Source organism: Lagopus muta, chromosome 1 (genome assembly GCF_023343835.1).
Source record: "Lagopus muta isolate bLagMut1 chromosome 1, bLagMut1 primary, whole genome shotgun sequence".
Taxonomy (NCBI): Eukaryota; Metazoa; Chordata; class Aves; order Galliformes; family Phasianidae; genus Lagopus; species Lagopus muta.
The window spans coordinates 176695721-176712931 of NC_064433.1; the positions used below are offsets into that span (position 1 = coordinate 176695721).

General features: G+C 41.1%; 1 protein-coding gene across 2 annotated transcripts in view; it reads left to right on the forward strand.

Annotated features, from left to right (window-relative positions):
• The window catches only part of ZDHHC20 (zinc finger DHHC-type palmitoyltransferase 20), a 41693-nt gene that overhangs the window by 5171 nt on the left and 19311 nt on the right, over positions 1–17211 (forward strand). For both annotated transcript variants that reach the window (XM_048939333.1, XM_048939324.1), the window contains 2 exons: positions 11281–11307; positions 15703–15797. In XM_048939333.1, coding sequence (XP_048795290.1) covers positions 11281–11307; positions 15703–15797 — 122 coding nt within the window. The remainder of the gene's footprint in view (positions 1–11280; positions 11308–15702; positions 15798–17211) is intronic.

The window sequence follows — 17211 nt, forward strand, 5'->3', positions numbered from 1 at the left end:
GCACAACAAAAATACCATTCCAAGAGCAGCAGCAGTAGCTCAGCCTGGTTTCTTGGGAAATTGTCTTGTGTCCCTGCCTTTCTTCTTGTGCCTGCTCTGCACCCTGCCCGCTCCCAGCCCCCTCTGCAGTGAGTAAGCCCTGCACCCAGTGTCACGTTTCCCTTTTATTTGCTAAAGTGTTCCGTACAGCTCTGCAGCAGTTGGCATCTCTCTGTGATCTCTGGTCACCGTTTGGTCAGGAAGCACAGTGTGCAGGCCAGTCTGGGGTTGGTTTGCCTGCCGGTGAGCTGGATGGAAAAGCAGCATCTGAGCTCTGTGCAGCCATTTCCTATCAGTGAGTGTGCAGCCTGTCTGCTCTACCTATCAGCTGTTCTGGTGAAATGTACGGCTATCCACAGGGCACAAGATCTCTGCCGAGCTCCCAGAGTTGGCCTAAATTGGCCATTGGCTGCGACGGCTTTGGAGCAGGGTTCTAAGGAAGGGAAGGAGCACAGCCATGTGAGCCAGTGCAGGAACTGTGATGTGTTACTGTCCTGCAGTAGCTGTGATCAGCGCTGCCTTCACTGGGCCATTTCCTGCTCATCTTCTAGATGTGGCCCATGAAGTTTTTGTTCTTAGACTGAAGGGGCTGGGGTAGAGTGAGAACTTACGATTTAAGTGAAAAAGGGGGAAGGGAGGAATCCCAGTTGCCTGTCTAAACATGTGTCTGTAAATGCTGAGGGTTTGTTGGGTTCCTTTTTAACCCAGTCAATGTATCTGTGTTGATCGAAGTATTTATTGAACAGTCTTACAACTGCTCAATAGCTGGTTGGAGATGTGTTTTCATTCCCAGTGTTACGAACAGTATTCCATTTGGAGCATTCATTTTCTTAGCGCGTGTGATGTTTAGCAGGAACATTTGACAGGTAATGACAGGCACTGTCCTGCATCTGCTGAATCAGTACTGGATGGATCTGAGTGTAAGAGGAGCAGTGCAACCCCAACAAGCACATCTGCTCTTTCAGCCACTTCCCTAATATCACCTTCTGTGCTGTTGCCAAGTTGTTTTCTGTGGGGTGTCTTTAACTCCACCTCTCCTGTGCCAGGAAAGAAAAGAGACCTTTCCACTGCTTTTCCCCCACCCCCAGTCTGTGCAGTGCCTCCTGTTGGAACCTCTCTCTCTTCTTATCTGTGCTAAAAATCAAGTTCCTCCTCTGCAGCATATCAAGCATCTGCTTATCCTTTCTTTCAAAAGACCAAACGGCTCATCTGTTCCTCATTCGCGTTCCCTTTTGACTATTAAAACTGTGTTATGGGTACTAGATTGTCATAGAGAATTTGCTCACAAGATCACTTGATCATGAGAGCAGCATGCCTTGCCTCTGCAGTTTCTGTAACGCTCTCCCTCTGATGCTATATATGGTACAGCACTGAATTAAATGGGAAACATTGAGCCATTTTGATCGTGTGATTTACAGATCAATCAAGTGTGGTTTCACATGGGTTTTCTTATTTGTGCTCTTTGGGTTGTGTGTTCTGATGTCTGTCTCCAGAGAGCTGAATTCTTATTTAGAGATGAAAGTAATAATTCAGTGGGAATTAGGCAAGCTACCACTGCAGAGAGAAGGAAACATAATTTAGATGAAATGTGAAGTTACCTTGAAAGGAACAAACTTGATTTGTTTGAAGTGAACTAGACAGGGTTACTTTGTAAGCTGATTTACGATTGTCTGTGTTAAAGTCTAAACTGCCAGTAAACGCCTCAGCCACAGCCTCTTCTTAGCATGCGTGTGGAGAACCCATTACTGTGCTGCTCTTCTTGACAAGCAGTCATTGCTTTTATGTCTGTCAAATTTGGATTAAGAAAGAAGTGAAGTGTGTTTCCACAGTGCTGGAATAGATGGTACCTGGGCAGAGCTTGGCTTCTGTTCTGATCTGAAAAATCTGGTCAGTAATGTGGAATTTTGGGGAGGAGTTGGTTTGTTTCTTAACAATAGTTGGAAAAGACAGCAAGTTGAGCATAGGCTTTTTGTAGAGATTTTGTGTGTGTATATTTTAATCATTTTAATGCACTACTTAAATTTCATGGTTTTCTCTTTTTCAATATTAAAATTTACAAAAAGCTCGAGTTCAGCCTATTGGTTGCAGAAAAGGGATATTACTGGCTGTGTTACAGGATGGGTCTCTGCTACAGTAATGCAGTGACTGGTGCAGAGGATGGGCTTGAACATTTATTAATTCATAATTTAGACATTTAACAAAAGAAAGAGCAATTGAGCCAATTGCTTATCTTCTCTCTTCTGTTTGACTTTTCCTATTGACATTCTCAAACTTGGAATGATCCCATGTTTCTCCCATCTTCCCAAACGTGCAGAGCAACTGGAGAGACTACTTTGCCAAGAAGCTGTTGGGAGAAGGAAAGGGTTTGACTGCAAGCAGCAAGTGAGGTCTGGGAGAGCTGTGGGGCATATACAGGGCATGAGCTGTGTGCAGCTGTGCCTTGGCTCCCACCTGCTGTGCCAAAGTGCTCTCCTCCCTGCATGACTTCTCTCAGTCGGCTGACAAGCAGCTGCACCTCCTGATCCCATCCCAGTTCACATTTCCGTGTAGCTGCTGGGGAAGCCACAGCTTTGAGGGGTTGATCTAATTATCCTTTTCTTATCTAATTATTATTATTATTACAGAGGCAATAATTTCTTATTCTTTACAGCCATCATTTCTTATTAATTCACCACTCTCCAGTACTTCACTTGCAGATGTAGATGCTCTTGCAGCTGCGTCGCTTCATGTGATGTCCTAGAAGGATGGCAGCAGAAGTCAGTCTTCTTAGTAGGAGTGATGCATACATCAAATTCCTCACTTGCTTCTTGCTAGGCTGCTTGCCAGTCCTGCTATTCCATCTAATGCTTTACCCTGGGAGCCCTAAATGAGTCTCTGAGGTGTAGCAGCAGCACTGCTTCTTTGCTTGGCACATGCTGTTTTAGATCTGTGGCAGTGCAACTGAGCTCTGAGCTCTGAGTTAATGCTTTCCAAGAACATTGTGAGAGGTCAGCAGGCAGGTGTTGGTTGCCTGTGGTTTGTTTCCTTTTGGGGTGGTGGGGAGAGATGAGGAGATGAAGGTGTGAGGGGCTTTTTTGTTTGTGTTTTTGTTTGTTTTTGCTTTAAGCCATATTTACTGAAACAGGGCTGTATGGGCAGTAGATTTTATTCTTTTGTATCTTTGCATTTCCTCCTGACTTTCAAACCGTAGTTTGGATACTCCAAAAAGATCCATAAATCCCTCTGTGGTGGCTCTGGCAGTCTTTGTGCTGCCTCTTGTTTTGTTCATGTTCCTAGGTGGCCTAGCAGTCAAATAAGATCTGCTAGGGGGGGTGGGAGGGGGGAAACAAGTCTTGTCCTCAGGACAGAACTTTCAGTCCTGTTGTTCCGGGTGTTTTCTCCTTTTCAGCATTTGCTTCTTCTGTTGTATTTCTGTGAGCATTGCTGTTTTTCTTTCTTTTTGTTGTTGTTGTTGCTTTTTGTTTTGTTTTTCCAAAGGAACATAAGGAAGAAGCTGCAGTCAAGGTTTATCTCAAAATTAAACCTTCCTTAGGTTGAAGTGAGAGTGACGTTTTGTTTTGCTAGAACAAGCAGCAAAGCCTCCAGCATTAAAAAGTGACAGCGTTTGTTATCAACCAACTTGATGAGCTGTACATGGACAGAATCTTAAAGTCGCCACATACTGTCTTTGAACTTTTATCTGATCTTTAAGTACTTGAATAATAAAAATAATATTCTATAAATATTAAGATTTACAAGTTCTAATGATTTTCCCATCATTAACTTTGGTCACAACTAGTAGATGTGATTTTAAATGACGTGTTTTTCACAGCAAAACTTTAAAGCAGTTTAATGGACTTACAAGTGTGGCTTTCTGATACCTTGATGGGAGTTTGTGAAGGCTACATTACTGACAGCTATGTTGTTAATGTGTTGCTGGCAGAAAATGAGCTCTCTTCATCATAGACACATCCACATTTAAACTCAACTGGCAAAGATCAACCAGACCTATCCAGCAGCACTAAAAAAAGATTGAACTTAATTAGAAGAATCTGGTGACAGTGCGTGTGAGTGGGTTGCTTGCTGGATAGTTTGATTTCTCCCATTATTTGATGAACCTGACAGTAGCAAAATCTTTCTTTCAGAAACTAAGTGCTGAATGCTTTTTGGTGAGATTTACAAAGAGATTTTTATCCACAGAGTTTTGCAATGAGTTTTTATCCTGATGTTAGTAGAAAGATTGGCTGCAGGGCCAGAAATGAAGTAAGGAGGCAGTTGATTTTGAAAGAACTTGAAGCCAAATGCAGAGATGGATGGATATCTTGCCAACAAAGCAGAGGCCTACAGTCAGCCCACGGTTCTTTTGCCACTTGGTGACTGTGTCTGAAGGTTGCAGCAGCTGTGCCTGGAGTTTGCACTCCCTGCTGGCTGATCCTTCTGCACACCTTTGATGATGCCTTAGAACTTGTTTGGAATAGTTAAATAAAGTCAGTTTCTCTATTTTCTGAAAAAATAGAAAACAAATGGTATGTCGTTGGGTTATATTGTTTACTTTAAAGGTAGTGATGGTTTCTAGTATTACCTGCAGAGCAACTCATGTGGAGGACAGCAGCCCAACACCAGCTGCCGTGCTCTGCCCGCAGTAGCTGATGCTCTCGTTTGTGTCTCAAATCTCTTGCAAGTGTCCTCACAGAATCACCAGATTGCAGGGTTGGAAAGGACCTGAAGAGATCGTCGAGTCCAATCCCCCTGTGCTCCTTAACCACAGAACCAGGAGGGGTTACTGCAGGGTGTAAAGACCTTTTTATAAATACACAAATATTCGAGTGTAGTTTTACATTGAGCTTGATTTGGCCTCAGTACCCCTCCTTCAATTGTAAATGTAATTAATTTGTTCTGAGGACATCAGCTCAGGGTGAAAACATGGAAAGGTGAAAACTTTCCATGTTTTCACCCATTTCCTTTGTGTCAGAAGGAGCACATCGGACTGCCTTGTGCAGCTAACAGCTTTCTTTGTCTTGAAGAAGAAACTAGGCTTTTCTTCTGGCTTTATATAGTAGCTTGAAGGCAATATTGAGAACAACTTAATGCAGCACTTCCAAACTGCTGGGCAATAAAGCTGTTATTGTTATGATAAAGTGGGGTTTATTTTGGAGGAAAAATCTGAATGAAGAAAATCCAATTATTCTACTAAGTAGCTAAGAAAACCATGCTGAAGTAACACTGAGGTTTAAAATCAATCAAAATGCAAATAGAATGAGCAGTGGCACTGGTGATTAAATAGCTGAAGAAAATCAAGTTGCATTGGGTTTCTTTGGGCAATTATGGTAAATCAGAAGTGAATAGAGCTTTTCAGAGAATAGGGCTTTTTGGAGACAACAAACCTGGTTTGTTGCTGCAGCCTGATGCTAATGTTGGATGCCTTTTCCAGAAAAGGCCCTGAGTTACTCAGGCTGCTGCAGCTCGCAGTGCTGTGTCTCATTGATTCCTGGGGTGGCCATGAGCGTGGGGCCATGAGCTTAAGGCTTACTGACACATCTTCCTACGTGCCAACCAAGTGTAACCTCAAACTTTGAAGTCATTTAAAATATTTAAACGCTCTCAGTAACAGCCATTATGAGACCCTTGGTATAAATGATAAGAGTATTTTGTAGAGGCAGAAGCAAGGGGTCATGTGTAGGATGCTGTTGGTTTCCAGAAGTTGGCTGCCTTTCTGACTGTGTTCTTGAGCTGTGACATTGGGAGCACAGAATTTGCTGTTTCCACCATGTGCAGGAGAAATCTTTTCAGTTGTCAAAGCTTAATTCATTGCTAAATGTAACTTGGTACCCAAGGAGTATTTTGTATCAATTATGCCAATTTCTGCTGTAGCCCCACTTGTACTGATGCGCACGCACTCTGCACTGAAGCTGAAAAAGACCTTGCATAAATAATAACAAAAGCCATTATTATCTTTTGTGATAAGAAAATGTTTCCTGGGCTGCAAGCCTCTGTCCTCCCTAAATTAATTGCTGTAGCTAAAGAATTGTCTTAATATTTTCTTAACCATACAACCAACTGTAGCCATGAGTGATAGCAAATAACAAAAGAGGTCTGCAGTGCATCTCATACTGCCATGTTTGAAATATTACCACATCTTATCTCTCCCTGTGAGTATTCTTCGAGTTCTGTAGCAATAAATGTCACAAACACACTAAATTTGGTGGCAGTGATGCTGGCAAGAGCCTGCACCAGATCAGCCTGCGTGCAGGAAGGTGAAACTTCTTACATCCCTGCAGCAGAGATGTCCAGCATGTGTTGCACCCCAGAGATGAGTGCTGCCTTGGAGCTGGGTCTGGTACGCCCATGCTGCCCTTGTGCAGGCACACGGTGGGTTAAATAAATGAATGATTTGGCAGTTGTTGTGGAGGACATGTGTCCTAGAGCTGGAGATCCTGAGGTTTGTTTATTTGTTTATTTGCTTTCTTTAAAAGTCAGTCTAGCAGTGTGTGAAGCTAAAAGAGGGCTAGGTCCTTGTGACCCAAACTTACTCAGAGATTGTTTGTTCCAGCTGGTGGCAAGACGTGTAATGCAGCTCCTGGCCCCCACAGCCTTCCAGCAGGGACCTGGCAGTGTTTTATTGTGCTGGCTTTTGGCCACGTGGTGCTGTCAACTCAGTTGTCTTGAATCATTTGTCTAAAAACAACTCCCTGCTGCTGAGGGAGAAACACACTGCTGGGTGCCTGCCTATCAGAAAATAAGGAAGAGCTCGGTGTGGGAGGGTCACAGAGCTTTGGGAGAAGTGTAGAGGTGATACAGTCCTTATTCTGTGCCGCTGCCCTCAGGTCTGTTATGCAGGTGTGTTTATTCTAGGAAATTGACTCATTATCTGCCCCGGTTACCTCAGTAAGTGGTATTTCTGCCATATTCTTTTGAATGAGGAAGGTCTGCATTTGCAAACAGGAATTATGTGACTATAAATCCAAGTTGTACTTCCAATTAAATACCCTTCTCTGAAGAAGCACAAAATGAGATAACATAAGTGGTGCTTGCCTTTGCAGGCATGGTAATGCCTCAGGGAAGTTTCTGTTTGGTAACTCCTCTAGTGAAGGAATGCAGTTGCACGTTTAGCACTTTATTCTGTCCACAGGGAAAGTCAGCCAAAACGTGAAGTTACTCTTTGAGAGTCTTGGAGAGGCTGTGATACCCCAACTATAACTTCTGCCAGGAGCCACTGTGCAGAGAGGAAGGACACACAGCACAGCTGTATACAGTAGCAAGATCAGTCTTTTTCCTTTACTTCTGCTGTTGGATTTTGTGGTCTGGAAATCACACACCTGGCTCTCGAAGAGTGGCTTGGATTAGACAATACGTTTTAGGAAGTGTGGATATGTGATGTGTGTTTTGTGGAGGGATTTTTTGCTGTTCAGTTTTCCTTCAAGGTTGAGAGCAAACGTGTTTTCTTTTAGCTTACTTTGGTAGGTTTCCTTAAAAACTTCTCCGAAGAATCCTTCTGGCAAATGGCATCTTTCTCCATTGCCATTTATGATACCATTTATAACATCCCTATGTCTGCAGATTGTTTCCTGTGATATTCTGTAGGCTTCTGCCTCTGTGATTCATGTGACGTAGGTGAGATGGAAGATAACAGGCAGCAGTGCGAAGCCACACAGAGGCATAAGAGAGAACTGAAGGAAGAGGTGTCTTCGCTGCTAAGGGTGATACTCAACATCTAAATCGAAACTTAAGCAACTTTTTCCTATGCTAAAGTCAAACCTGGAACTTTTGTTGGTCTCTCATGTTGACCAAGTTACAGAGTACATTTTAATACAGCTTATTCAAAGGCTGAGTTGTGTGTTTGGGAGTTAGTACGCAAGTCGTTTTTCTACACAGAATGCTCAGTTTTGCGTGTTGCTTATTGCAGCGACCTGCAGCATGGAGAGCTGCAATGTGTAAGCTGCCAGTGCTGCAGGAGCAACACATCAGGCTGTCTATCCTCAGACAGCTTGCAGCATCCCAGGGATCTGTGTAGGCCAGCATCCTTTTCCTCACAGGCAGGCTGTCCTGAGCCTTAGTGAGGGCAATTAGGGAAGATCTGAGATAACCAAGGGCAGCTCTGCGCTGCAGCAGACAGGTGGGACTCATTCCTCTCAGGCCTGCGCAGAGCTGTAACACGGAGATGCTGAATCCTTTGGAATTAAAGGCTGCTCAGTGTGCTTATGAGTGTGTGCTGTTCAGCTTGCAGCTATGTGAGCTGCAGCCTTCACTGCCTAATCATATTTTTATCTTTCCCTAGCAGTATCTTGCTGGAACTCTTTAAGGCTTCTCTAGGAATCAGAAACCTGAAAAGCCAATCCTAAGAATACTTTTGCTCTCGATTTTCTTTTATAGCTAAGCAGTAGACTGACACGGGTATATATTTTGAAATCCTCAAAAGAAAAGCTGATTTGCAGCACTTACATTTCTGAAATAGGGACTGGTTTGTTTGCTGAAGGCATTAACTTGTTTTAATGCACCTAACGTAATAAACAGTGCTGTTGTATCCTGAGGGTAATGTGTAAATCATATGCAATGCTCATTTTGTTCAAGAAAAGAATCAATAAGCAAAAAGGCAGCGCTGCTTCGTTTTTCCCATCCAATTTCCCAAACAAAAAATGTGTTTCAGAATTGTTTACAGTTGAAACTGATTTAAATTCCAATGGAGACCAACAGCAAGGTTTAAATACTCAGAAGCAGCAGAGGAGAAACCCAAAACCAGGGAGGTGAGCTTGTAACTGAAGCTGCAAGCCGAGGATGGTAGGATAGGATGGTAGTGCTGTGTTGAGTTTTCTTCCTTAATCGAGTTCAAAAGCTGAAATTGATTTCTTGGTGGCATAAAGCTGCTTGTTACATTGCCAGCCTAACAAACGTTTACAGCTCTCTTTTATGTAAAGATTAAATATTAACTTATTTAAAGGGAGGTTTAACTGGAGTAGTTTCACAGGGTCTTTATGTGATGATTTTTGTTTGCTGCGTGACTTTGTACTAATGCTTGGATTGCTCTTCATTGAGTTCATCTGATAGCAGGAATAAAAGCCATGCAAGGAATAGTAGCAGAATCCTATAACTTCTGAGGCAAGAGAGAACTAGCTGTCTTATTTTTATTTAACTTAAGGATGATAGGACAGAATGAAAATCACAAGTGTTTTAGGGTTCGCTTTTACCTCAAACTGCAGGAGTTGGCCAAACTACAACTGTTTTCCTAAGGGACCAATATGAGTATGAGAAAATTATCTTCTTGGTTCCTTAAAGCTATGATTAATTTTTATGAAGTTTATTTAGAGTTTTTTTTAAATGAAGTCTCACAAGTGATAAGATCTTAAGCTTCTCAATGTGTGTAAAGGCTGTTCAGTACTTTAAGTCCTTAAGCATCAAATTTGGCTCAGCATTTTGTTCTGTACTGAGAGCTGAAATGAGGTTAACAGATTATGGAATGCTTTAACCGGAATTACCTAGGAAGAAATGAATCTGTTTTTATAGATAACACTGTTCTCACAACCCATTAGAGAATAATTAAGAACTTTTTTATATTTCTTGTCTAAGGAAATGCATGTTTGTCCAGCTGTGAGCAAGATGTTAAAATACATCAGGAGCCAAAGACAAAGCTTACTGTAATGTACTTTTAGTACTGTTGTTAATTTATTTTTTTTAGTTAAGCAAACAACTCTGAGTAGCAAGGTTGTTTTAACTTTCCCCTTTCTAATGGTTTTTATATTTGTGTTTAAAAACTTTAATGCTAATGCAGAACTGGAGAAATAACATTTCAGTTAAATATCAACCCAAAACACAGGATTTACTCTGAGTATAACTTGAGGTCTGTATGGTACAATGGAGCAGTACTTGAACTTTTCATGATGCAGTTGGACTTGTTCTTATATGCATGTACATACTTTGTAGGTATGTGTGTTTCAGGTGGGTTTTTCTGTGTGAGTCGTGTCCTACTTTTAAACAGAAACACAAGAGGAGATTGTGCAGCTGTGCACATCAAAATGTACTAACCAATGTGAAATTATGCTATTCTTTAAGGTTATCCTCCTTTAGTTGAAGAGAGAGGCTCCCATGGATAGATGAGACAGAGTGTACTTTAAGGAGTGGGGAAAAAAAATCACTAACATCTCAACAAACAGGGCTCACCCTGTGCATTGATGTATCACCTCAGTATGTCTGTGACTATAAAAAGAATTACAGTTGTGTAATATGGCTGCAGGCCCCTTTGCCATAGGTACCTACAGGTAAGCAAGACTCATACTGTCTCTGTGACCAGAGTAGCTCTGAAGTCTGTAATGCATCCTGAAGCCCTGTGGATTTTTGTCTGTAGTGAGCATCAGGAAGAAGCTCTTTTGAGCTGACGCACGGAGTAAAGACTGTACGAATGTCAGTGCTGAGAGAAAGGAGGCCACGTGGAGCAGGTGGATGGCAGCGGTTCAGGTGTGCGCTGACCTTTTGCTCATGTTGGTGACCAGAAGCTTAAATTTGCAATACCAGATGTCAGGAAAGAATCCCTTCCTCATTGAATTTCAGGAATTCAGTGTCTAGGTAAGAGACTCAGCAAGGCGCATGGTGCACAGCGTTCCAATGAGTACAGCTGCTCTCTGACTAGCATCTTACTCAACAATGAGCTTTTGAGGTTTTGGAGAACTGTGGGTGCAGGAGAATGTACCAGCCAGGTAGTACCCAAGGCAGATTTCAACAACAGAATTTGATGTTGGGATAAAAGAGATGAAGTTGCAGAAGACAAGGAAGTAAAGAGTTTCTAACTGTGCCTTAGGAGTCCAGGTTAAAAGGAAAAAGTCAAACAGCTCGTGACAAGAGAAGAGAGGAGTGGTGGAAATAAACTTAGAATTACATGCAACTCATAGTTTCACAGGGACTTCTGTCAGAACTTCATTTATCTCATTTTGTTCTTTCTGGCTGTATACCTGTTGGCCTGGTTCCCAGTATGCTTCAGAAAACATGCTGGATATATGTCTGAAGGGTAGCCTGTATAAATTATGTTCTAATTCTCTGAAAAGGAGTGTCCTCAGATGGTTAGAGCAGGGAGCTGGATCTCTTCAGCTATTCCATGACTCACCAAGCCTTAGAGGGTGGCAGGAGGAATCCTGTTTTACCCAGAAGTGTGTAGGGAAGTATTAACACCTGAAATATGCTTTGGAACAAGTGAGCATCTTGTGTATCTCACTTCTAACCAAATTATTTGTTCAGTACAAATTTACTTACCTTGTATCTTTTTTTTTTCTCTTCCAGTTACTATTTCTTCAACTGCAGAAAAAGGTAATGCTTTTTAATTATTTTTGTTATGGGTAGTTCTGTTGTATGCAAGTAATAAGGGATGTGGAATTTAAATGTGCTTGATGCGTAAGCTCTCAGTGTTAAGTAGCTTATTGCTAAGAAACAAGGTAAATGTTATGAGGATGAGTATATTGAGCTTGTTGTACCACACGCATGGTGTGATGACAAGACCTGTGAGCATTATGATTTAAGTGTGCAAATATTTTTAAATGCGTACCTTCTGAGAACAGAAGAAAGAAGGAACTGCATCAGTCAGTTGTGTGCTTATTCCTGAAAGGATGATGTGTATTCATAGAATCACCAAGGTTGGAAAAGACCTCCAAGATCATCCAGTCTGACCATCTGCATTCCACCAGTATTTCCGCGCTAAACCACGTCCCGTAGTTCCGTGCCTGAATGTTTCTTGAACGCCTCCAGGAATGGTGACTCAGCCACCATCTGAGCAGCCCATTCCGGTGCCTGACCACTCTTGTTGCTATCGCTCACCTTACTGTCCTACCTGAATCCCATGACTTGAAGAATTGTTCTACTGCTGGCTGTTTTCCGACAGCTTACCAAATTCCTCAGAACACCATTCCTCAGGACTGGTTAGAGCTGTGCAAAGTCTCAGCTACTTCAAAGGTATCTGCACAGTATTTTACATTTCCAGGCAAAGTGGTTAAGGCCTTGTTTTGACAAACTTTGCTTAACATTTAGTATTGTCTTCAGCAAGCGTGTGTCGCAGTGAGTATATTTACAGAGATTCAAACTGATCAGAAAAATTCTAGCATTCTTGTTTTGCCAGTTCTTTCAATTGTGGACAGAAACTGGGCTGAAGAATCATGCAATTGCAGAAGTTCTGTGCACTGCTTTTATAAAACTTTAGGCTTTTTTTTTTCCTTTGTGTTTCCTTTTTTCCTTTGTGTAGAAACACAAATGATTGGGATGTTTGGAAATTCATTTCAGCTTGTGAGGGAACACGAGTGGTTGTCGTGGTCTTGTAGTAAGCATAGATTTACCCAGAAAAGGCTGTCCTCAAAGCTGAGACCACTCAACCCTACAGAAGAGGCTCTGGCTCTTTAAATATTTTTGCAAAAAAAGCGTGGAACTTGAAAGTAACCCGTCAGTTCACTTCCTGGAGGGAAGCACCCAGGAGAAAACTGCAGAGTAACCCTGCTGCAGTCTGTCTGCTTTTATCTTCTAAAGAGGAGGTGAAAGAATGGGAAAACCTTCAAAATAAACTGTAAGCTTTTTAAGACAGGAGCAGTGTCAGCCTGTTTTTTTTATCACAAAGCACAGCTGGGCTTCATTAAAACTGCAAAGGATCCTGCAGATGGCTGCTGTGCTTTTACTTTCTAGTTTAACCAGAAGAGAAGTTTTACTTTCTAGATTCTTTCAGAAGTGCAAGGGCTGTGTTTCTGTTAAAGTGTGGTAGAGCAGTGACATCGATGTAGTGTAGCTGGATCTCTGGCTTTAATTCAAGTGCAATGCCTGCCTGATCAAATCTACCAGAGAAGAAAAATACTTGATTAATTAATGAGAGAGGTGGTATCTGTGAAACATGCTTCTTAAGCTTTTGAAAGCAGTCACTTGCATGCTTTTTGCACCTTCAGTTCTGTAGCATGTCACAGGTAACCTGCATGCATGGATTTCTTTACAACAGAGATGCATCTTTAAAATGAGATGTAAAATTGTTTTTCATCTGAAATGAGACTTCTCATAAGCTTTATCAAGTTCTTAAAAGCCAACTTCCTGTAGCCAGGAAACAATGTTAGAAGAGTCAGATGGCCAGAGTATCACTAACATTGCAATATAGATTAATGATATGCATCTTAGCGAATATGTTTTCCGGTGTGCTGTGTTCAAATCTTCTTACTACCATTTTAATTACAACTTGTAATTCAGTTACTGGTGATTTCTTCACCCCATTAAGGGTAATTGTTTCCCTGTCCTTTCGTTTTCGTATTCTTGTGTAGATTTATGTCCATTAGGGTAGGGGAATAAAGTCAACCCTCAGTCTCTCTTACCAATGTAATTTGGTTCTGTTAAGTATTATTAGCTCTCAAATGTGACTGTCTTTAAAATGGCGTTAAGAATGATTAAGAAAGAATTGTTAGGAGTAAATCTTAGGAGGGCTTAGCATGACTTCGGAGGATATCTTATGACATTGTCTTCCTGAGGGCTTAAACTATGGTCTGATACATGTCAGTGCCTTCAGAAGGAAGCTGTTTAATTTGGACATAGCCTGGCATCAAGAATCTTGGATTCCCTAGCCAGTGCTGCTTCAGGACTCTTAAATCCAGCTAAACTGGCAGATGTTGGGTTTGAGTTATTTGATGGGGTTTTTTTAATCTGTCTTGCAATTACAAGAAAATGAACTGAATGGGAATGAAGCCAGGAATTGTATTTGGAACTGATGCAGGAGGCTTCATGGAGTCGTCTCAGAGTGGGTACTGCTATCCAAAGGGTGGGCAGATTGACTGCTAAAGCCACGCCGTCAAAAAACGATCTTTGCACAAACTCATTTCTCAGGAAGCACTGGCAGAACACTTATTTGTGACTATGGTAGGAATGGTGGCATGGAAGTAGGAAGAGAAACCAGAGTTGAGTCAGTGCAAGGCCAGTACGGACTGCCAGCTGAAGGCGTGTACTCCTCAGTGCGTGGTGCCCCACTTTGCCTGCTTGTCTTTGCATGTAATGACAGTGCCAGGTTGCAAGCTCTTGGTTATTGCAAGAGTACAGGAGCCCTTTAACAGCTGCCTCTTTCTGGTAAACATTGGTTGCATTGCCACTGATTTGTGCCCTTGTTATTGGCATATTTACAACCTGTGACTTCAAGGTTCTGCTGTTTATGGAGTATTGCATGCACTAAAAATAAACCTTCAAAAGAACTCGGATTCTGGGACTGATTTTTATGGACAGAATGAAACTTTGCTGTGCCTTCCCCTCTTTTCTATTCAGCTCTTCTCACCTTTTTTTTTTTTTTTCCTCCCCAAAGCTTTGATTTGTGCAGCTGTTCTCACTGAGATTTGAAGTCTTCTCTTTTCTAGTTATCTCACATTTTTAAATTGCTTACCCACATTGAGTGTGTATAGCACATAGAGCATCATTTTTAATTATGTAGTTCCTAGTACAGCCAAACATGAGTTCTCTCCTATTGGAAATAGAATTCCAGTGACAACTTCAGGATAGTCCTAGAAAAATTCTTAATCTTCATTGAGTTCCACAGTTGAAAATTTGCCAAGTCTGTCTCTAAAGTTGGAGGAGTCAGTAGTGAAGGTAAAGAGCAGAATTGTCTGAAGGAAGCAGAAATGCTATTTCTGGTGGTGGTGTTCTGTTTTGCTTTTTCTCTTTTTATTGTAATGACCAGTGACAATCCTGGAAAAAAATGATAAATTAAGACTCTGTCTTTTGTGACTGTATACATACTTCTTTTTTTTTGAGCTTATGGAAGTTTTTTAGGGTTAAGGGTCTGTTCTGCAATCCATTAAGGATGTAATGTGGCTTCTTAAAGACTCTGTGTATCTGCACAGGAAAGCAGGTCAAGTTTCCTTCTTCCTGCAACTGAAAAAGTGAAGATTAAGTAAATATTTGGCATGGTTTCTTTTCTAAGGCTTGCTGATTTGGCATTACCAAGCTGTTTCCTGTTCAAGTGGTAAAATAAACTTTTAAAGGCAATGAGATTGGAGGAACCTTCCTGGGTCACAAGGTCTTTGGTGTTTAAGCTGTATGATATAGACTCATTCAGAAATTGTCAGGGCTCCATACTAAAGCCATCTCCATTTTGGTACTACTGTGACTGTAATAGTGGGATTCTTACAGTGTCCATGCCTCTGATGATTTGAAATAAGATTTCCAGACAATTTTAGCTCACAGCAAGCTCTGAGTGGAGTTTTCTCACTGCTTGGTTTCGGGTTTTTACTCCCATTGAAGAGCAGTGCCTTCTACGATGGCACAGTGCCATGCTGTTTCTGTTAAAAGTACATCTCTTTACTGTAGTCTTACAACGGAATTGTAGCATACTTGCCTAAAAAGGTTACAAGGTGAAACTGCATTCAATTTTGTTGTTTGTTTTTGTTTTGTTTTTGCCTCTTCATATCTCTTTGAGTATCTCAGATTAAAAACAGCATTTCCTCGAGGAACGGCTGCATCTTATTTGATGATTTGATGTGGTGTGCGGGTTTGAGTTTTCTGTGGTTTCGGTGGGTTTTGTTGTTTGCTTGTTTTTTGAGTGGGTGCTCCTTGAGTGTGAAGTTTTATTCAGGCAAAAGGGTTTAATATAACAATCTTACCAGGTGATTCACAATGTCATTCTGTAGCCCTCAGCAAAAATCAGAGGGTTTATCTCTTGCTATCTTCAGCTATATTCACCAAAATTTTATTTGTATTTTATTGCAGTTGTGTACCTTGTGATTTTCCATCTGTCATTTGTCATGTTTGTATGGTCCTATGGGAAGACAATTTTCACATCTCCTGCATCCCCCTCCAATGAGGTAAATCTGACGTTGGAAAAATGTCAATGCTTTTTTTATAAGTAGATAAACTGTTTTCAGTGATGTTTGCGGTAATGCATGATTCACCTTTCCCTTCTCATTATCTGAAATGGAACAGCTTGACAGCAAATCATGAATGAAAATCATAAAATTCCTGTTAAAAAAACTGAGCTTTGTATAATGGCATTTCCTTAGAATAGATGTTTAATACGTCACTAATTTGACAGTCATTTGTATGTGCTGAAGCAGTAAGATAAGGTTTATTTGGGACTGCAGTGCTTTGCTATGAAGTAGGTTGACATTTTTATTATGGAAAAATCCAATGACTGCTTTTTTGTGGTTTTTTTTCTTAGTTTTGAACTTTGGGTTGGAAAAATGTCATAATGCAATGTATATTCATGATCTGGGGGACTGAACCACTTAGCAGTAAGTCAGGAGTTGAGATTTAGTGACAGTTGAGTACATAAAGGAGCCTTACAGTAATTGCAAAAGAACGCATGGTGGATTTAAGTTTTGTTTTGGAAAAGAGCAGTATTAATTGTTTTAAGCCTAAAATTAATTACCTTGTTTCTACTTTCTCTAAGGCATGCATCTGTAGGGTTTAAATGCTGGCACCAAATTTGAAATGCTTCCCTTGGCTTTAGAAACCTTTTAAACTGGGTAAACTGAGATGTTGGTTGCTCTGTAGGGATCGCATTTTTATTCTATTTTTGGCAAGGCTGACTTTGCTAATGCCAGCCTTAAACATTTTTGCAAAGAGTTAAAACCACATTTCCTTCGAAGAGTAAACACTGCTCTGCCGTTCTTAATTATGTCTTAGAGGTCTGTATCTTAGAAAGCTGCAAAATGTAAAGTGGGGGGGAGGGGAAGAAGATAAAAACTATTCTGCTGCTTAGGTGAGCAGAAGGAACAGTGCTGGACAATTAAACCTAGAAGTTCAAAGGCAGTCATCTACAGGGCGATTAGCTTTATGTGGGGCAGTTCTGCAGGCTGATGTTCAGCAGGTTGGCTGTGTGGTTGCAGCTCCCACTTTTGTAAAGCTGTGTGAACTTGAGCTGTTTCTAAAGCTACCTGGTAAATTTTGCTATCTGCCTTGGTTCTATAGTAGAAGAAATCATTTTCTGACAGTACTTACACTGTTGTTGCACTAATACTGAAGGAAGCTTTTGATATTCGTTGAGGTGAAAGGATATTTTGGGCATGTGGCATGTGATGAATATTTCCTATCTTACATGTAAGCATAGATCAGATTAATACAATTTTCTTCTATGGAGAAAAAAAAAAAAGGAAGCACACTTTCTTCTCTCTGTGGGAAAGTCCCTTCTGTTTGTGTGTCAATGAGTAATTTCTGCTGGCTTTATTTAAAACCAGACTTCAGAATCTCCCCATTGTATGAGTATGAACGTATGTATTT